General features: G+C 56.6%; 3 protein-coding genes and 2 non-coding genes across 5 annotated transcripts; 1 reads left to right on the top strand and 4 right to left on the bottom strand.

Moving 5' to 3' along the window:
- Positions 1–1,486: 1,486 nt before the first annotated feature.
- Positions 1,487–10,642, bottom strand: HNRNPUL2 (heterogeneous nuclear ribonucleoprotein U like 2). Its single transcript, XM_062598849.1, has 14 exons — positions 9,760–10,642; positions 7,241–7,370; positions 6,914–6,990; positions 6,351–6,490; positions 5,605–5,695; positions 5,352–5,464; positions 4,923–5,189; positions 4,581–4,703; positions 4,002–4,130; positions 3,682–3,850; positions 3,320–3,520; positions 2,390–2,466; positions 1,973–2,080; positions 1,487–1,664 (listed from the first exon to the last, which is right to left on the bottom strand). The coding sequence occupies exons 1-14, from the start codon at positions 10,355–10,357 to the stop codon at positions 1,596–1,598; spliced, it is 2,292 nt and encodes a 763-aa protein (XP_062454833.1). The 5' UTR covers positions 10,358–10,642; the 3' UTR covers positions 1,487–1,595.
- Positions 10,643–14,214: 3,572 nt separating this feature from the next.
- Positions 14,215–15,571, top strand: TTC9C (tetratricopeptide repeat domain 9C). Its single transcript, XM_062598859.1, has 4 exons — positions 14,215–14,304; positions 14,398–14,647; positions 14,715–14,897; positions 14,972–15,571. Exons 1-4 carry the CDS (start codon positions 14,284–14,286, stop codon positions 15,064–15,066), a joined length of 549 nt encoding a protein of 182 aa, XP_062454843.1. The 5' UTR covers positions 14,215–14,283; the 3' UTR covers positions 15,067–15,571.
- LOC134153051 (uncharacterized) lies at positions 14,724–18,472 on the bottom strand. Its single transcript, XM_062598858.1, has 4 exons — positions 18,421–18,472; positions 17,212–17,404; positions 16,965–17,129; positions 14,724–16,877 (listed from the first exon to the last, which is right to left on the bottom strand). Exons 2-4 carry the CDS (start codon positions 17,303–17,305, stop codon positions 15,757–15,759), a joined length of 1,380 nt encoding a protein of 459 aa, XP_062454842.1. The 5' UTR covers positions 17,306–17,404; positions 18,421–18,472; the 3' UTR covers positions 14,724–15,756.
- Positions 18,147–18,337, bottom strand: LOC134153074 (U2 spliceosomal RNA). The gene has a single exon (XR_009961102.1). It is a non-coding gene; the product is annotated as a U2 spliceosomal RNA (small nuclear RNA).
- Positions 18,473–20,109: 1,637 nt separating the features above from the next.
- Positions 20,110–20,300, bottom strand: LOC134153073 (U2 spliceosomal RNA). The gene has a single exon (XR_009961101.1). It is a non-coding gene; the product is annotated as a U2 spliceosomal RNA (small nuclear RNA).
- Positions 20,301–20,520: the final 220 nt, after the last annotated feature.

Genomic DNA, 20,520 nt, shown 5'->3' with positions numbered 1-20,520 from the left:
CTGCTCCCTGGGAAATGGTCTATGTTCCACAGGGAATGGGAGGAAAAGCAAACCAAAGCCAAAGAGATCGACACTAAGGACCCTCACCGGAGGAAAGGTGCCTCCTCCCACCCAGGTTAACCCCCTGTCCGTCACTGCCATGCTGGTGCACGCCCTGCAAAGCTGTTGCCCTCCTGCCTGCCCCACAGAGCCCCCTCATCAGCTTTCTAGCAACAGAGTGCCCAAAGCCGAGGGGTCACAGCCTCCTTTGGCTCCCCACATAGGTCCCCTCTGCCCCAGAATCAGACAGTGTCAGAAACTTAGTGCTCCCCCACCCCCACCCCCAGTGACAGGAGGGCACGATGCACACACACACTCACCCGCTTCAGGCCGGTTCACTACTGCACTCAGTCACCTTCCTGTGTTTCCTATATACACGCTCTAGCAGTTTATCAAAATCCCGGGGCACATGGAGAAGTGTGCCCACTTTGTACGGTATAAAATTGTCGCTATTCTCAGCACTATCTCCTCACAGGTAAAGGTTGCACACACAGCACGGGTCGCCTATATACACATGACGCTCTAATGAAGAAAAGATCCTGCAGAAACCCTGAGAAATATTCCTTCTCTTCCACTAAAGAGGACAGACAACTATACAGAGATGATTCAGCACCTGGCCTAGCCAGTTGGCCTTGGAGTGACCCACTGCCTCACCAATGCAGTCAGCTTCGGCCAGGGAAGAACGAAAATTTAGGGACTGGCAAACCAAATTCCTGCACTTCCTTCTGCCAAAAAAAAGAAACAAACAACAAAAAGACGAGGTCCCAATTCCACTTACAAGCTTTCAGGGAAATTTAATAGCGAGTGGGAGGGTGAAGCAAGCTGTGTGGCTTAAACTGCAGCTTCTGGCCCAGCACATTACATCCTGCAACCTCTCCAGGACAAGCCAAACATAGGGACATCCAAACCTTGGATTTTGCTGAGGCGGAAACAATTCTTCTCCGCCCAGGTCCGATCAGAGCCCCCCAAAAACACACATGCACACACACACGCACGCCACCCCTCACCCCAAAGACAGATTGGCAAAGGATTACCTGGAAGGAAATTAGATGTAGCAAGTGAAGGATTAGAGTCAACAGTTAATATCGCCTGCCCACCCCAGCGCAGCCCACCCACCCGGGATGCCGGCCCCTCCATCCTCGCTCGTCTGCACCTCCCTGGTTCTTACATGTTCAGTTCCCATCATTGAGCGCGTCTTGCAAACCCTGCTCCTCCCTGTCCGGCTGCCAGTCCAGCTGCTCTAGGATGTTGTTAAAGGGTACGTAGTTCTCCTGCCCAATCACAGGGTACAGGACACGCAGCGCTAAGTGCTGCTCTCTCTGCGCAAACATTTTGATTACAAATATCTAACTAGGTTTGAAATGTTTTATAGAATAAGACAATATTCTTTTCAACAAACTTTAAAAAAAAATTTACAGTTTCTTTTTTCCTCCCCCCTCCCCCCCCGCCACTGCTCTCCCCCCAACAGCCCTGTTTCCATTGGTTGTGTTTTGGGAAGTGGCAGACACCTCCACAAGATTCAGCTGCTTGGCTGAAGGGTGCAGACGGCTAGGATTTCACCGGTACCCTTGGTATCCATAGTAGTTCCTGTAGTATCGGTCTCTGTCTTGGTAGTAGTTTTGCCACTGAAAGGAGAGAGAAACAGGTAATGATTAACTGGGTGCCCTGCTGGAAGGAAAAAAAACAAAATGACACCCAGTCACAGCACTGCATGCCTGCCACCTCTCTCCTCTGTGTCCTAGAGCCAGAAGTCTTGCCTAGCCCTCCTGCTAGCAGCTGCTGGCGCAAGGAACATGGCAAGCAGTCAGGCTCACTACTGACACAAGGACCAGGGCAGGAACCACACAATCCCCAGGAAGGAATAACCACAACACAAGGTGGAGGCAAGGCATGCCAACAAACTAGGCAAAGGGCTGCACTTGAGAGCTGTTACCTCCCGGTTGTACTGCCTGTAGTAATCTCGGTATCTGTTGTACTCATAGTCACGTCCATAGAATCTGTCGTAGTCCCCTCTGTATCGGTCATAGAAGTTGCGGTAACCCTGCAAAGACAGGAGTGGTCACTTTGCTGTGCAGAGAACATACATTGCCTAAGAGCCAGGCCCAGGGCAGGCAGAGCTGAGGGGGGCACTGCACTGCACTGTGGTTTGTGTGACAAAGTCCTTCATGCGTTGACCTAAGAACCAGACCTGACATCAGCCAGGCATCCAGAGAGGTGGGTCTTCTCTGTAGAAGAGAGTTCATGGGCATTTATGGACCAAGATTCCTCTTCCCAGCCTACCCTCTGATTTAGTGTGAAATTAGCCAAGGGACTTGCGCATCTGGCATAAAAAGCAGAGCTTTGCACTTACTCCTCGGTTTCCAGGCTGTCCCCAGTACTGCTGCTGTCCATAGACCCGATTGTCATAACCTCGGCGCTGCCCACCAACTGGAAAAGAAAACAGGCTAAGTGTCAGAGCGCTGCCCAGCACAAATGCCAGCCAGTGCTGGCATAGCTTCCGAGCGGTCTGGTGATTCTGCAGTTTCCCAAAGGCAGATGCTGGCAAGCACACTGCAAGGACAGAGATCAGAAGAGCAGACTCCTGTGCACAAATGGTCAGCACTGGACCAAGGCTGCAGCCCATCTGCAAAGCTACAAGATGTGGGGAACCCCAGCAGCACGTAATTTATCTCAAGGCTCTCTAGGGAAAGGAGAGAGTAGCACCTGCAAAGGAGCACAGCATGGGAGCACTAGCCAGTATAAAGAGAAGGAATGTATTAATGAAACAGATCCATACGGGAAACAAGTGGTGAGCACAACTGATGCTACAGCTAGACACTACTTTGTGTGGGTACAGACCTAAAGGAAGTAAAAGCAACACTAAGTTGGCTTGCCAGGGAGAATTACCAATGAAGCGCAACAGAACGACAGGTGATCCTTAAGCATGGAAGGGAAGGGATGCTGGGACAGGACTTGAATCCAATTAATGCAGTGGGCAAAGCCATCTCCAAGCAGCAACACACAGAACAGAGGCAAGTGTTTGCATCAGGTAGCAGCAGTTGGAAAGACTAACCCGCACACAAGCCATATAAGACTTAATGGCTGGTGGGAAAGGGAAAACTGGAGTGGAAGGAAGGAGAGTGCTACCAGCTGGTGGCACAGAACCCACACCTAGAAACTCAGTCCTCCTCTCCAGTGCCAGCAAGGAGAAAGATTCCAACATAGGATTGTGTCAAAAGCAGCCACAGTAACCCCAAACCAGGCGGCCATCTCACCTCCCCCCAGTGCCACAGAGCCTCACCGTAACCCTGGCCACGGTTGCGGTTCTGGCGGTTACGCTTGTTGCGGTTATTGCGACGGTTTGCCCGTTTCTCAGAAGGGGGGAGCAGTTTTCTGGCTTCCTCCTTGTATTTGGTGACCAGAGGCTGGGCCTCCTCCTTTGTGAGCTCTCCATAGATGACTTCATCTAAGTAGTCGTTCTTCTCCGGCAGAGAGTAGTTAGCTGCAGTGAAATTGAAAAGACAAAGTCCTTGATGCAACTGCCGCTTTCCTCTGGTTCCCACACAAAGCCCATGCCCGACTGCTTTCTCTGTTGCTGAGCCCAAGGGCAGAGCCAGCCGGTTTTGCAGGCAGGCAGGTCTCCAGAAGTGTCCACAAGCCCACCTTTCATTTCCAGCATCACTGACTCAGGGACATCCTCCCCTTCAGCCTCTTTCCTCAGCTCCAGTCTCTTCTTCCAGTCTTCTTCATTGGGAACAATGACAACCACCTTGCGGGAGAAACCCTTGAAGGCAAGCAGCTTCCGTCGCTGCCCAGAATTGTATACGTTACACTGACAGAAGGAAAGAAACAGGTTTTAGCAATACAAGGCCTGGTGAAGGACCCAGGTGGAGGCTGCCTCCACACATCCCCATGTGCAAAGACCGTGCCTCTGTCTGGCCTCTGGCAGGGCTGGTCACAGTCCCCGGCAGCGGCGAGAATACCTGGTCAAGAATGAAGTTTCTTTTGGCTCTGGGAGCAATCTGAACCAGCTTGCTAAGGCACTGAGCAGCTTGCTGGATTAACAGGTCTCTGCTCTTGGCATCCATCTCTTCAACCTCCAGGCCTTTTGTCTGCCACAAAGAAAAGCAGAGATAAATTGGTGAGAGGTGCCTCAAAAAAAAAAAAAAAAACAAAAAAACAAAAAAACCCCACACGCTCACCCTTTGCTAGCTCCAGAATCCCTAGGACGTCTGTCCAGGGCTGCTCATGCAAGAAGGCCATTCAGAGCAGAACTCCTGCTTTGCCTCCTGCTCTCTCCCTTCCCAGCTTGGAGGGTGAAACCTGCTGCCTGAAGTCCCTGACAACTTTAAAATCAGAGGAAAATCCTCCCCCCTGCCCCGCTTTGGCTCTCAAAGCCAAGGAGCCCAGCCTGATGCCTTTGTTAAAGTACCAGTCAGTCAGCTGCACTTCCAAACAGAGCTCTGTTAGACAACCACTGCCTTCTCAATGCCCAGCCAGGCTGCCCATTCTAGTGGCGGGGGGGGAGGAGGGAGCGGATCCTGGGGGTAGTGAGCGCTTACTCTCAGTTGGTGTAGAACAGTCTCTGTTCCCAAGATGTTGTATCGCTTCTCTTGGTTCTCCTCAGTGTGTTTTTGTGCCCATTGGGTCTTCCCTGACCCCGGCAGCCCAACCATCAGCAGCACCTTAGGGAAAATAACAGCCAGAGGTCAGACAACAGAGGCAGAGCAGCTCTGTGGAGCGTAGCAGCCAGCCCCCAAGGCCATGAAGTACAGCCAAAGGCTGGCAGATCAGGCATGCTGCTCGGTGGATGCGTGGCACCACAGCTCAACCCTGGCCCCAGAACCTGCTGAGGGGCTCTGTAAGTATTTCTGCTAGGCAGCAGGGAAAAAGCAGTGTCTTACCTCACACTCCTCTGTGGTTTTGGGGGGAAGTGGAGTGCGCACTCGGTCCTCAACTGGTACAGCATGAATGAACATGTAACCCTCCGGAACGGGGAAGAAGGGCTCTTCCTTCTGACCGAAGTTCAGTTCGACCACGCAGTTTTTGCACAGCACATGGGGCAGGAGGGCTCTGTCAGCAAGGGATTCCTTGCTGATCTGAAAGGCCACCCCTACGTCCTCCCCGTTCTTGGAGAAGGACAGCTCCACCATCTCTTCGTTCTCAAAGTTCTACATAGCAAAGAACACAAGGCATTTGTTGCTGGAGAGCCCTTGCAGTCTCCTCCTGCACCCTCTCTCCATGGGGGTTTTCCATCAGCTATTTCCTTGTTATGTTTCCTTTCCTTTCCCTCTCCCCTAGATATTCCCCTTGTTTTCATCTACTGCACTTACAGCAAAGCAGCCAATCACATCATTCTCCCCAAAGGGTTGGCCAAACTCCTCAAATTGCCCATTTTCGGCCTTCAGCCCTCGTCCATCGTAGCCATAAGAAAACTCATCCTCCCCTATGAGAGGACAGCAGGTGTTAGACACAGGTCTCCGTACACTACAAGAGCAGTACAGAGCTGTTCACGGACCCGTGTTTTGCAGCTTTGTGATGTCTCTGAGCTCATAAGTGATGTGACAAGAAAGGGAGCTCCATTACCTAGCTGCGAGTGAGAGAAATCCACAGACCATCCAACACGAAAGAGGGGGACCTCTGTACTGCCCTCCTTCACAGGGAGATACTGTGTCACCTGTGGAGACCAGAAAGGAATTGGTCAGTAGATTGGAAAAGTCAGGATATAGCCTCAAGGACGCAGTTCAGCTGTTACTATCAAGACTCTAATTCAGCTTTCTAAACCTGTTCCATTGGAAATCAGCTGGGTGGATAGTTTAATACAGGCAGATCATATAAGGATGACAAGCATCCAAACCACAAGCAGAGCAGTCACATATTCTCACAAAGTGCCAGAAGGGAGCAGTTGCGTATCATTTTCCCCCCAGATTCAGGACAGGACTCCTGTGACACCCTCCAAGACACAAGGAGAACCTGTGTCAACTACCCCAACACTTTACACCTAGAATTTGTTTTCCTCGCATATGCACACACTCTCAAAGTGTTGCGTAATCTAGGCCACTTAGGCCATGTTAAGTCTGGCTCTGACTTCCGCAGAAACAGACCCAATGCTATCCCTGATTGCAAGCAAATCAGTTGTTTCCAGGAATCTCTTTTCACCCTGTATTTTCACTCTTCCCTCATTTCCTTGCTGTCAATGCCAAGTATCCTTGTTTCCCGATCTGCAGTAGCTTCAAACACGCCAGCTCACACACTCAAACCCCATAAAGCGCCAGCGATACAAGAGAACTTCTATCCCAGTGACCAACCCCTGCCACAGGCAGTCACCCCACCTTTGCCTCGAAGCAGACTTTCCCCTTGGTCACTCCATGAGTGCTCCTTGCTCCAGACCAAAGGGAAGGGAATTTCTCAAAGAAGAGAGGCTGTCCCCCATAGCGATCTTTGCTGGCTTTAAAGTGGAGGTCAGAAGTATCTGTCAAAGAAGAGATCAGTTTAGACTAAACCACCATCATCCAACCTACTGAAAGGGCATTATACCCAAGTGACATTGATCACAACCTACATACATCCAGACGGAAGCCAACTAGTCCATTTTTTGAACTTTTCTAATCAGTTACAGCTATTGGCTGGCTTTGACGACAACACGATGCTGTTCTACAGACACTACGTTTCTTCACCCACCCCAAAGTATGCCTTGGGTTACTCCAAAGAACACTAGCAATTTAACACAGAGCAGCAGAAGTTTCACACAAACTCAGTCCTCTGGTGGCTTGCAGCAACAGGGGAATTGCAGACTCTCAGTCATCGAAACAATTGTTTCCTCTGAGTTACACCATTTTATAAATACATCCCAACTTGATATGAATAAATTCAGATCTATGTTCCGCATACATACATGTGTCCAGGATGACAACAGTTTCATCATCTTCTCCTTCTCTAGGTTCTTCTTCTGGTGGTGGGGGAGACTTGGACCTGTACAATCAGGAGAAGGGGAAAAAAAAAAGTGAGAAAGTACACACAGATCTGAGAGCACTGAGAATGCAGTCAACAGCAGACTGAAAAAAGACCTCTTGCCTTGAAACAGCAAAGCCACCTCTGTTAAGTCCCTATATTTCTGGCAGCTGTATTTAACCAAGCTGTCAAATCAAACGAGCTGGCTATCATCTGGAACAGAATCTGGACTTTCAAAGAGAAAAGGGCAAAGGATTTGCCTTCTACTCACCGACTGTTGTAAGCCTCCTCTCGGAATTCGTAATAAGCACGCCCATGCTCATCTTTTTCATCGCGTTGTCTCTTAACTCCTCTTCGCTCTCCATCGGAGCCTGCTGGTTTTGACTTGTCATCTTCATCCACTGAGAGAGGCAAAAAAGCATCAGTATCTTTTAATGACTCGAAGTGGCAAGATCTGCAGAATTCATCATCAAAGTCCTGTAACTTCCACTTGCCTCACATACCCTCTTCTTGGGGTGAAACACGTTCACAAAGCACCAGTGCCTTGCAGCTTCCATAAAGATCAATTATTCCACCTTAAAAAATAGTTCAAGTAAGGTCCTCAACTTAAGTGACCAAAAGGCTAAGATCACCACAGTCAAGAATTTGGAATAGACTCTTCCCTTTTCAGACTCTTTACTGTGCACACCTGACATTTCCATTGAATTGTCTTTGCATTCTCCTCTCTATAATCGTTTTCCCTTTTGTTCATAAGAATCTTCCACAACTCAACTTGGAAGAACTCCACATTTCCAAAGCAGAATGTAATCCTATATAAACTAACACTGCGAGGGCTATCCAGGAGCAGATGAACCTGAAACCCTCTTCAACTTTATTTTAAAGCTGGTTAGCCTTGAAGGCAACAGCTGTTCCAGTATCTCTAATCAATATCGCAGACTGAAATCATTAATAGATAGAAACCATTAATATTATTCAAAGAAAATAATTTTACATTTAGATTTTCACTAAATAGACAAAACCTGGGTTCAACGTCCACTAGTTAAATAACAACAGTGAAGTCAAAACCACTAGCAGGGCAAAGAACTAATTAGGTGCTCAACAGCAACATCTCATGCTTCTCTTCAAGTCCTGAGCCAAGAAAAGCAAACTCTCAGCTTTTGCATTATTTCACAAATATAAGAGAATATCATCATCCAACTTCTCAACTGTATGTGCAGCTTCTACATTTTCCTTCTTTTCCAAGGCCCGGAAGCAGGAAACTGTTAGTCCTGGAACTAGTGGTATTCCAGCAAGTACTTTCGCTTTAGCCTCAGTGAAATCAATGGGCACGTAGCAGCAAAAGAAATCATGCCCACAAGTCAACTTTGCAGCCACACGTGCACATTTTCTAAAAACAAGAACAAAAGCCCTCAAAAAAAATAAATCCCCTGTTGTAACAATACTAGCTATCTTCTCGAAAGAGAGTTTCGTTTTTTAGTAAGTCATAAAAACAAAAAAGTCCTAAAAAGGAGATAGATTATGTTTTCTAAGCAAGTACTTTCATTTACTATTTGTACTTGACGTTTCATGACTTCCTAATGACCAAAACAGAGAGAAGAAATTATAATAAATTATTTTTTTGTAAACAAGCATCTCCAGCAAACTTCACACTGAACTTTTTACGCTTTTTAGAAGCAATTTTTCTTACAAACAGCAACAACTTGTTTGCTGCTCATATCCAAGAACAGTTTATGAGTGTTCTCCTTGTAATACTTTTCAACTTGGCATCACTTAAGACAAACTGTTTCCTATTTTCAATCTGACTCACTGAAACTAGCAGCTCGCTCAGAGGAGGAAGCTACACTGGCACCTAGAACTGTTTTCAATTTAATATCCATCTCTTTCTTTTACAATTTCTAAGCGACACAATAAAGAACAAAGCCACAAAAGCCTTGGGAATAACCTGAGGCCATGGCACGTTTAACAGATTCTCATCAACTGCCCCCAAAGCAGCCTGCATCAGGAGGGAAAAGGGCTCTGGACACACTCAGCACTCTAGGAGACATCCATGGGGGAAAAGAACTTGGGCTGGAAACAACACCCACACACCAGGGGCAGATGCGAGCTTTGTGGGGTAAGGTTGCCTTAGTGGGCACTCACATACAAGATGTAAAGGTACAACTAGTTGGACCCACAACATATGCAGGTATACGAGCAGAACAAAGCAGACCCTGACCACGTAAGAGAAGTTGCAGACTAGAAATAAATTAGGTCTCCAAAACATTCAGGGCATCTAGACTAGACTGAGGGATGCATGCAGACCTAGGTGTGTGCAGGGAACAGAGGGGCTTACACAGGCAATGTAACAAATCTAGTGCAAGGCCCAGAGGCAGAGATTAGAAACATAACATGTAAAAAGGTGCCAGCCTGTGCTAACACAGTACAAGGATCCACAGAGCACGCGTAAGTCAGACTTGGTACAAGAATCATGCAAGAGGTCCTCCACACACAGGGCCCTGGAAACCATGACAGAGAAATGTGACAAATACAACCCGTGGATCAGAGAGAGGTCCTAGATGCCAAGGCCAGGCAACAGGTTTGAGACATAAGCACAGGCAGGAAGGGTCTCGGCCATGCAGGCACAGGAGAGGCAGAGATCAGACGAAGGAGTGCAGACAAGGGGGGCCCCGGGAGAAAAAAAGGCAGAAATAGGATAAAGTGGTGCAGAAAGGAGAGTGCTGCGCTGGGGGGGGGGGGGGGAGGTGGAGGCAGGCAGGAGTCCCGCCCGGGAGCACGTAAGAGGGTCCTCACCGGCCGGGGTGCCTTCCTCCTTGGCCTCGGCAGCCGCGGCCTCGTCGCCGCTGGGCCCTTCCTCCTGCGGTCTCTCGGCGCCGTTCACGCCGCTACCCTCGGGGCCTTCGGGCTCGGGCTCCGCCTCGGGCTGCTCTTGGGGCTGCGGCTGCTCCGCCACCACAGCCGCCACCGCCTCCTCTTCTTCTTCCTCTTCCTCCTCCTCTGGGGGGCCGGACTGGGCCGCCTCCGCCTCGTCGGGGGCCGCCGCCGCCGCTCCTGCCGCCGCCGCGGCTGCCTCCTCCTCGTCAGCCAGCAGCGCTTCCTCGTCCTCTTCCTCCTCCTCCTCCTCTTCCTCCTCCTCCTCCTCCTCCTCCTCTTCCTCCTCGCCACCGCCGGGGTGGTGGTGGAGCGCGGCAGGACCGCCGGCCGGGCCTGCTTCGCCGGCGCAGGCCCCAGGCCCGGCCGCGCCGCCTTCCTCAGGCCCGGCCGCCAGCATCTCGGCGTCCAGGGCCTCCTGGAGCCGCTGCGCCAGCTCCACCTTGAGGCCGCGCGAATCCAGGCCGCGGCGGCCCAGCTCGGCCCGCAGCTCGGTCACCTTCAGCCGCTTCACGTCCATGGCGACGGCGGGGCGGGGGAGGGGAAGCGGAAGCGAGGGCGCGCGTGAGGCGGCGGCGCCGAGGCCGAGCGGCGCGGCACAGCACGGGGGGGGGACAAGGGGGGGGTCGGCCGGAGGGAGAAAGGGGGGGGAAGCGAGGGGGCGGGGGGGAAGGGGCGGCGCCTGCGGGACGGGCCCGCGGACGGAACGCGGAGCCGAGAGCGCGGCGAGCCGAACGCCGTGGGCCCTGCCCTCCCCTCAGCCTGCCTCTCCGCCTGCCGCCCTCCCGCGCCGCGACTGCGCCTGCGCCGCCGCCCCGCCGCGCCGAGCCGCCGCCTCGCGACACCCCCGGCCGCCGCCCGCGCCTGCGCAGTGCGCACCGCGCCGCCGCACTGCGCCTGCGCACGCCTGCCGCCGCGCACGCGCGCGCCAACAGCCGCCTTCCCCGCCCCCCGGCTTCTCCCGCGTCGCTACCTCCCAGGGCAGGCAGCGGGCAGAGCCCGGCCGCGGCGGGGCGACGCTCCGCCCGCCGCGAGGCGCCGTTATTTTGTGGATTTGTTTATTCCTCGCCTCTCGCCTTCCCTTTGCGCCAACCCCCACCTCCGGCCTCCTCCCGCCAGCGCGCACGCGCTCCCTTGGCGCGTCGCGCTCGGCGCAACGGCGCGTGCGCTGGGCAGCAGCGCGCCTGCGCTGTTGCCCCCGCCCCGTTACGTCGCCCCCTTGTGCCCCCGACGCATGCGTGAGGCCGGTTTCCCCTCCCCCTTCCCGCCCAACGCGCGAACTCCGTCAGCTCCACCGACGTGCGCAGCGGCCCGCTCGGGCGGCCGCTGAGTCCCCGCCCGGGCTCACTGCGCTGATTTTCCCATTGGCCTCGCTTCGTCCTATCCCAAGGCGGCGAGGGCACGGCCGGCTCTATTCTGCCTAGAGACCGGGAAAAACTGCCTTCTTATTGGGTGGACTGTTCGTGAAGCGCGCCGCACTCCTTTCCCACTCGCTTCCCGTTTAAGGGGCGGCGGCGGCCATTTTGTCGTGGCTGCTAAGGGGAGAGGCGAGTGAGAGGATGGGGCTGCCGCCCCGAACAGGGGGAGAGGCCTGGATTTCTGTGTGAATGGGGCTCAAACCTTGCTCATGATGTACTCCAGTTTCATTACAAATGGCCATTTTACTTAGAATTGGCTATAGTTGTGGGAACTGTCATGCTTATGAGTAGGGCTCTTACTATTTTGAGTTTCAGATGTGGCTACCAATGAGCGTTTGTATATTACACAGGGAGAGCTCACACATACAATTAGCTTGGTTTGGATCCAATTTATGTCCAGTAGTTTCCTTGGGGGGGGGGGGGACACATACTCCTTTTAGTCCCAAAACATAAAAATGGCTTAAAGCCACAAATAGAAGATTCAGCAATATTGCAGTTGGCCACACTCAGGCTGGAAAAAACATTAACTATTTGGAATTAGGGTCACCCGAGGAGGGAGAGGGCAGTTCATCTTTTCTCCTGGCTGCAAGAGTGAAGCAAGAAGCTGCTCCCATCTCCTGACTCGCTGGAGAAAGACCCTGGGGATGGTATTTTATATTGTCAATGGCAACGTGGCTTTTGCATCCATTCTGTGTTTTGCCTCTTATGTCAACCAAGGTGCCACAGAGCATTTAAGCATTTTGGATTTATTGATTTTATATCCCAAGAGGAGCAAATGGGCGGCACTAAGAACAAGAAATACTGCTCAAGGACTGTGTAACAGCAGGCACCAGCAGACGGACATGGGGAAAAGTAGGACCAGATGGCCAGCATCACTAGCAAGCTGTTGCCTGGCTGGACGCAGTGGGGTGGTGTGTCCCTTTAGCAATTCCTGGCCAAAACCAGGCAGAAAGACACTAGCTCTCAGCATGAAGCCACAATACGCAGCACCACCCCTTACGGCAGTGGTTATTCACCTCCCTCATAAAACACCTTTTGAGTTCAGTTATCAGTTTCAGCCACCAAGACTCACTTTAGCTTTTCCTCCCCACCCCATGAGATTATACAGCCTTATTTAATCTAGTGTTTTCTGCCTGGAAAGGTACTAGTGCTACATAATCATTTTTGCCCTTGTTCTGATAAGATAGGTAACTTTAAATTTTCTGAGCTCTGGCTGCTAGCTCTTCGTTCTTGCTCTCCAGTCACTCTGAGGCTTTCTCCCAGCCATGCACTAAGCCCCTATCACTCTCCTGCTCTTTAAACTAGCATTATATTGGGGGTGAAGTAGGAGAAAAGAGGCTTTTTTTTTTTTTTTTTTTTTTTTTTTTTTTTTTTTTTTTAGGTAGAAGCCTGTGAGGTTGATGAATTCTGAGAAGTGAGATTACACAGAGAAAAGATAAGCCAGGAACGAAGAAAGGAAAGGAGCAGAGGAAAATACAAGCAAGGTATTAGCGCAGTACATGAGGCGAGGGAAGAGATTCCCTCCTTCCCAGGAACTGGGCAAAGCACCAGTGCAGGTGGCAAATGAGCTGTTCATCTCCGCAGGGATCTCGTAATTTGCCATCCACAGACTTTCAAATCAGCGATACCGCAGCAGATTAATCCTGTTATTTTTCAGGGGCGGGGGCAGGGAGCAGTTGCTTTTATTTTGCAGTGCCAGAGTCACCTTTCTGCCTCTCAGGATTGCTTCCGCCATCGTCATTGACGGCATAAAGAAGGAAACAGATTGCAAGAAATGGCCTGAGCACGAAACAGCTGTGAGCCCATGGCCAGCAACACCAAGTGCGGCAGCCTCAGTCCTGCACAAATGGACAGCACCAGCACCAGACCTGCTCATCAGCACCTCATCACGTGCGTGCCAATAACAGCAGCCTCTCACCATTAAAATAGCATTCACAAGAAAGTCAAACATCCCACATAGGTGTTTAGTTATATATAGAATATGCCCCTCTCCTATACATGGATTTTCTTTTAGAACAAAAAAATATAAGCACTGATAGAGATGTTTAATTTATGATGATGCCGCATGACGAACACTAAGCGGGTTTTCCTGGCCCTTCAGATGGAGGTTACCATCCCGAGGCATTCAGCGATGCTTTTTGCCTAGGAGAAACCTCAGGGATACTGGAAAGTAGGAGATGTGATCTTTACGTCACTTAGAGCAGGGACAGCAGTGTCAGCTGCTGAACATCTTTTTCCTAATGGTACAATTCCAAAAGATACAAATCAGAGATATGGGGGGGGGGAATCAAAACCAGGCTATTTACTTGCTTGATGGAAGTGGCCAGCTCCTTTTATTTTATTTTATAATTGCCAAATTTAAAGCTGCTAAGTTTGGGGGTTTTGTTTTTCTTTAACCATACCTACTGTGCTCTGAGGCATAGAATTAGCCCGGGGGGGGGAGGTTGTTTATAAAACTACTAAAGTACATTAGGACTAATAGCAAACCTTCTGCCACAAGTTTTCAAGTCGGTCTCTTGGCTCGGGCTGAGCCCTAGTGTAAAAACAGATTATCAAGCATCTGCTGCTGGCAGCTTTAGACACCTTCCTGCAAAACAGGGTGTGAGGGCCAGAAGGGGACAAGCTGGGGGGGAGGGGGGGGAGAGACAAATGGCAATAAGAAATTGTGGCTGGGGCAGCAACCTGCGTGGGGATGCACTGGACCCCCTGGCCTGGAGAGCTCCAGGGGTTGGGAATGCAGCAGACACCCCCAGCTTGAGGTGATCCCAGGGGGGGCTGGGATGCGCCGGACACCCCAGCCCTGGGGAGCTCCGGGATGCACCGGACACCCTTGGCACTGGGTGTGGAGTGGAGGGCAGGATGAACTGGTCACCCTGGCCTTGGGAGCCCCCCCAAGCCCCTGTGCAAGCAAGTGAGCAGCAACTCCCGGTCACATGGTGCTTGTTCCCCGCCTGCATTTCCAGGTCAGGCTGCGCAGGAAGCAGCATGAAACCCGGCGGCTGCTGAGCAGCGGCGGTGCGGCTGCCCCATGGCCACAGCCACGGTGCAGGTACTGGCCGGGGAAGAAGTGGGGGGAGGGCACAGTGGAGCTGCTCCTGGGAGGCAGCTCCTCAGCACAGCCTCAATCCTGGCCCCTCCACAGCCGGAGCAGCTGGAGCAGCGCCTGCGGCAGGCGCAGCGCTACAAGGAGGAAGGCAACGGCTGCTACCAGGCAGGGCGGCCGCGGGAGGCAGCCGGGCGCTACCACCGGGCGCTGCTGCAGCTCCGCGGGCTGGAGCCTCGGCTGCCACTGCCGCTGCAGGCCCTCGGCGCCCGGCCCCAGCCCCCTGCGACGCCCCAGCAAGAGGCTGCCCTGCGCCGTATCCAGACCGACTGCTACAACAACCTGGCTGGTGAGCAGGGAGGGGGCAGCGGGAGGGGGTGCACGGGCAGGAGCCCCTCGCTCACACTTGCCTGCAGCCTGCCTGCTGCGTATGGAGCCAGTCAACTATGAGCGGGTAAAGGAATACAGCCTGAAGGTGCTGGAGCAGCAGCCCCACAATGCCAAGGCCCTGTACCGTGCTGGTGTGGCTGCCTACCACCTGCACGACTACGAGCAGTCGCGGTGTTGCCTGGCCCAGGCGGCGCTGCTGCAGCCACGAGGTGAGCAGCGGCACGGGGGGAAGCAGCAGCAGGGGTAGTGGGGGCCTGGGCTCACCCTCTGCCCAACCCCACAGACGCCAGCGTGCGGCACTACCTGGAGCTGGCAGAGTCGCAGCTGAGTGCCTACCGCCAGCAGGAGAAGCAGCTCTACGCCAGCATGTTTTCGTAGGTGCAGCCCGGACACTCCCACAGTTCCCCTGGACGGGGCTGCACCTCCCACCATGCCCTTTCCCGTGGTGGTGGCTCAGCATCCCAGACACACCCGGCCTCCAGCATGACTGCTCCTGGCCCAGTCCCACAGGAGGATGTGGGCTGCCCGTGCCATGGGCTTGGCCTGGAGGCCCACTCTTCCCCTTCGCTGTCTCTGCAGCTGATGGAGACACAAGCAAATGTCTCTCAGCCCTGTCATCTGTCTCCTCCTGCTTTAAGGAAATGGATCCCTGGAGCACAGCTGAGCTGTTTGCTCTCCCTCGTCCCAGCCCCTCAGCTGCCAGCAGGTATCACATACACACCATCCCCTCCTCCAGCCTCGCACCACACCTGAGCCTGGCTGAGGGGAGCACCAGCTGCGAGCCCAGCTCCAAGAGCCTGCTCTGAAAGGTAGCGGCTGAGGGCTCCCTGCTTGGCACACAGACTTGCGGTTTCCTGGAAATAAACAGAACTGGAGCCCCCCATCATGGCGTTTAATGCTTGCCACATCAAGAGCGGTTGGGACCGTTGAGGGCACCCTGCACTCCTCCCACACCTGTGTGGAGGTGTTCAGGCCTCCAGCCCCACAGGCAAAATGCAAGGCACCTGGCCTGGCAGAGCGGAGGCCGCAACAGCAGCACGTGATGTGAGCAGAGCCCCAGGGGCAGCATCACCTCGTTCCACCACCACCTCGGAGCCCCAGGGGCCGGAAAGGGCGGCTCACCATCCGCTTCAGCTCCTTAAAAGAGCGGGCCCGGCGCAGGCGGGAGCTGCTGGGGCCCAGCGTGGCTGCATCATGTGGTGGGAGGGCATGGCTACGGAGCCGGTGCCCAGCTTCCACTTCACCAGGGAAGCAGGAGTCCATGGAGAAGGCAAGGTGGTGGCCAAGCAGGGCAGGGCAGGGCTTGGAGCCCTCCCGCCGGCCAGAGATCTCCAGCACTGAGGCCCATTTGTACCGCCCAGGGTCCTCAGGGCCTGGTGCCGCCATGCAGACATTCACCTCTGAGCTGCAGCGGGCACCATGCCTGCCAGGCCGACAGTGGAGGGTGATCCGGCGCAGGAGTCCCCGGGGACTGAGCCAGCTCTGCTCTGTGTCTTCCAATGCCTTCAAAAGCTGCCGGGAAGCGTGCTTCCCCTGGTAGAGCCTCTTGCTGTCAGCACTGTCCCCTCCCCAGGGAGGGGCCAGGAGCCCTGGCGTCCTGGCGTGCCCCTTTGGCGACAGCAGCTCTGGGTGGGAGCCCACCCCAAGCTCCACTGACTGGATGGAGCCAACAGACGAAGCAGTGGAGCTGTGCCCACCTAAGAGCTCCAGGCCAGTGGGGTCACGTACACCCTCAGGACACTCCACAGAGCGGAGGTGAGAGCAGGTGGAGATGCGCCTACGGATCTTCCAGCCTGCTGGCAGCCCCGTGCTCAGCAGGGAGCTGCAGACAGAGGAGAGTGAGTGGCTCTTCTGCTGGCCCGAGAGGCGCCCGGGCTCGGGGCGGCCACTGGCCACACGACACTTGTATCGCAACACCAGTGTGGAGATATAGCGGTCCAGCCGGGCCCGGCCCCGCTCTGGTGAGAGCACCGAGGTGCACTGGGGAGCGCTGGTAGGCAAAGTGGCTGGCAGCAGGGCTGGCCGCTCACAGTGGGGCGGGCCGGTGAAGAGTGGGCTCTGTAGGGCCACAGCGTGCAGCGGGCTGGGGTATCGGTAGATCTCACTGGTGCTGCGGGAAACCAAGTCACGTTCATAGGGTGGCCGCTGCAAACAGGCATCCCCCAGGCTCCGGACCGACTCCAGGTCCCCTGCAGGAGGGGGGGAGGGGGAAGTGAGTGACACTGAGCTGCTCACCAGTCAGCCCCCCCATCTCAGGCAATGCTGCCCCGACTCACCAGTGGAAACAGGGCGTCGAGCACCTGTCAGGCACCGCAGTCGCAGGTGGAGGAGATGCACGGCGGCCTCGTCAGCTGAGCAGGGACAGGAGCACGACGGGGAGCCCAGGCCCTCACTGCGCACCGAGGGGCATGAGTCCGACAGTGAGCCCAGCTCGCAGAAGCCTGTTGGGGGTGAGCAGAGGATGAGTCTGGAGCCATTGCCCAGGTGGGCACTGGGAGGGGAGGGTCGTGGGGCTAGGCCTACCTGAGCTGGGTCGGGAATCAGGGTCAGCCAGGGTGGCCATCCCAGGCTGGCCAGTCTCCACAGAGACAGTGCTCCCTAGGATAACGGGATCCATCACTCCTGGGGACAGCGTCTCCAGCTCTGTGGGGTCCTCCAGCAGGTCCTCAGACTGGGTCCGGTGCAGCTTTGCCAGGAGCAGCTCCCTGAGCTCATCCTGGGGGGAATATAGCCTGTCACCACCACCACCAGTGGCAGCTCCCAGTCCCCCATCCCAGCTGCTGCGGAGCCCACTGAAGCGCCTCACCGGCTGCCCAAGGGCACCACGCACCGCACCGCGCTGCGCTGCCCGCAGCAACTCCAGCTCCCGCAGACCCGCTAGCCCGGCCCGCAGCCGCTCGCCCAGGCGGCCGCGCTCGGAGCCACCCCCGCACCGGGACATGGCGCCGGCGGCGACACAGGGGACCGAACAAAGGGGCCGCTTTTGAGTAGGTCACGTGGGGGCGGGCCGCCGCCGGGCGCCGCCGGATTGGCCGCTGCGTGGGGGCCGCGCCCCGCGGGGCGGGGCGAACGCGCCACCAAGGTCCCAGCCCCGAGCAGAGCCCGCTCCGGACGCGCGGACACCACGGAGCTGCCCCGGCGGACGGCTGGGCTCAAGCCCCCGCGCGGCGGGTACCAGAGCCGACGGCGACTCCATCACGAGCCGCCCACGAGGGCAGTGCCGCGCATTCCCGTCCGCCCGGGTCAGCCAGTGCCACTAGCAGCGAGGCAGAGTCGATGGGGGAGCCCCATGCGCCAGAGGCAGCGGATGCCCCAGCAAGCCGGGCCGGGCCGCCCGGAGCAGCGCTGCCGGCTGCAAGCGAGCGCCACAGCCCGAAGTGCCAGCGCCGCTGCCCCGCCGCAGCCGCCCGCACTTCCCCTCTCCAGCTCTGTCTTTGACCAGCAGCAGGTTCCTCCCGGGGGAGGGCACCGTTCCCGGAGGCACTGCAATACCGGGACGATGCGCGGAGCGGAGGGAGCAAGCTCCGGGTCCAACTCCCGAGCCCAAAAATCCGTTTAATATAAAGTCCTCTCATCGAGGACGTATCAGATATTAAACTGATAAGAACAGATACTACACTTGATCTTAGCCAAAAGGCCGAGAAGCGATGCCACGCACCCCGCGCCCCGCCACCCTCCCCGGCCCCGCACCGCTCCTAACGCACGCACACCCGCACGCGCACCGACGCCCACCCCGCTCCGCTGCCCCTCGTCTCCGCCCGCCGGACTCGGCGCCCCCCGGACGGCGTCTTTCCCCCGGGGAACCCCCCGAGCGCCGCCGCTGCCGGCCCGGCGGCGCCTCCCGGCAGCCCCCGCGGCCCCTCGTTTGCATGGACCCGCCCCACTCGCACACGCCCCGACCGCTATTCGCATGCGCCGCAGCCTCGCCTGCCCCGCGCGCCGCCCTCGTTTCCACACGGCCGCCCCGACCCGCCCCGCAGCGCCGCCCCGCGCGCCCGGCCCCGCCCCCCCGCCGCCCGGCCCCGCCCCCCGCGCCCGACTGCCTCGGCCCCGGCAGCTGCTGGAGGGACGGCACAGCGCGGCGCGCAGAGCCCACGCGGCTCCTGCCGAGCGCGGGTGGACTCTGACGCAGGTGCTGGAGCAGCCGGCGGCGAGGGCTGCGCTGCCGCCGCGAGCTGACCGACAAGGAAGGACTGGGGGGAGAGGAGAGGAGAGGAGAGGGGTGGGGGCAGCCTTGGCTGCAGCCACCACAGACAGTGGAGTTCACCGTCTCGCGGGGAGGAACATAGGACCGTTGTCAGAGCATGCAGGGATGTGACGAAGGCGGTCAAGGCCCATTTGGAACGAAGTCTGGCAAGGGATGTCCAGGACAACAAGAAGGGCTTCTTCAAATGCATCAGGAGCAAAAGGAAGACTGAGGAAAACGTGGGTGCGCTGCCGGATGGGGCGGACGCCCTGGTGACGAAGGGTACAGAGAAGGCAGAGTTCCAGAGTGCCGCCTTTGCTTCAGTCTTTTCTGCTAAGATCGGCCCTCGGGAATCCCGGGGTCTGGAGACGAGAGAGAAAGTCTGGAGAAAGGAAGACTTTCCCTTGGCCGAGGAGGATCATGTTAGCTGGGGGATGGGGATGGGGCTCGTGGGAGCTCCGTGCGGCCCCGCTGCCACCGCTCTTGTTGCCCAGGGAGTGTTCAGTGGCCGCTGCCTCCTCCATGGTGCTGCAACCCGGACTGGCACCGCGCTGGGGCCAGCGACCTGCAGCCATGTGTCCTGCTGCAGCTCCGTCCCAGCCGTCGTCCTGCTGGTGGCTCTGCGCCGCTCCTTGGTGCTGCCATACAGCAGCTGCCGCTGATGCACGGCCAAGAGCTGGGGCTGAGTGGCCGCGGGATCCCAACACCGTGGTGCCGCTCACGGGGATCACATGTGGCTCAACGTTGCCCTGGTCATCACCTCTGTCCTCCTCTTTGTGCTCACCTCCGCTGGGAATGGACGCTGTGCACGCACGACGTGCGGGCTGCCAGCCTGCTGGACTGCGCGCTCCTGCCGGAGGAGCTGCTCCGGCCAGGATTCCTCCCGCTGCGCAGCCGGTTCCTGGGGCACGGCACGGCGGCGCCCAGCGCAGGGACAAGATGGAAGTGAGGATGTGGCACGCAGCGGCAGGGGCACAGGCGGGCAGTGCCGCACATCCCCGTCCGCCCGGGTCAGCCAGTGCCACTAGCAGCGAGGCAGAGTCGATGGGGGAGCCCCGTGCGCCAGAGGCAGCAGATGCCCCAGCAAGCCGGGCCGGGCCGGGCCGGGCCGCCGGAGCAGCGCTGCCGGCTGCAAGCGAGCGCCACAGCCCGAAGTGCCAGCGCCGCTGCCCCGCCGCAGCCGCCCGCACTTCCCCTCTCCAGCTCTGTCTTTGACCAGCAGCAGGTTCCTCCCGGGGGAGGGCACCGTTCCCGGAGGCACTGCAATACCGGGACGATGCGCGGAGCGGAGGGAGCAAGCTCCGGGTCCAACTCCCGAGCCCAAAAATCCGTTTAATATAAAGTCCTCTCATCGAGGACGTATCAGATATTAAACTGATAAGAACAGATACTACACTTGATCTTAGCCAAAAGGCCGAGAAGCGATGCCACGCACCCCCCGCCCCGCCACCCTCCCCGGCCCCGCACCGCTCCCAACGCACGCACACCCGCGCCCCTCCCGCGCCGCACGCGCCTACCGCCCACCACGGCGCCCCCCGACCGCCTACGCCCGACCCACGCGCCTCCGCGACCCGCTGCCGCCACGCACGGCGCCGCTGCCGGCCCGGCGGCGCCTCCCGGCGTCCCGTTCGGCTACGCAGACGCCT

Source organism: Rhea pennata, chromosome 38, assembly GCF_028389875.1.
Source record: "Rhea pennata isolate bPtePen1 chromosome 38, bPtePen1.pri, whole genome shotgun sequence".
Lineage (NCBI taxonomy): Eukaryota > Metazoa > Chordata > Aves > Rheiformes > Rheidae > Rhea > Rhea pennata.
This window is presented reverse-complemented; position numbering and strand designations above follow the sequence as displayed.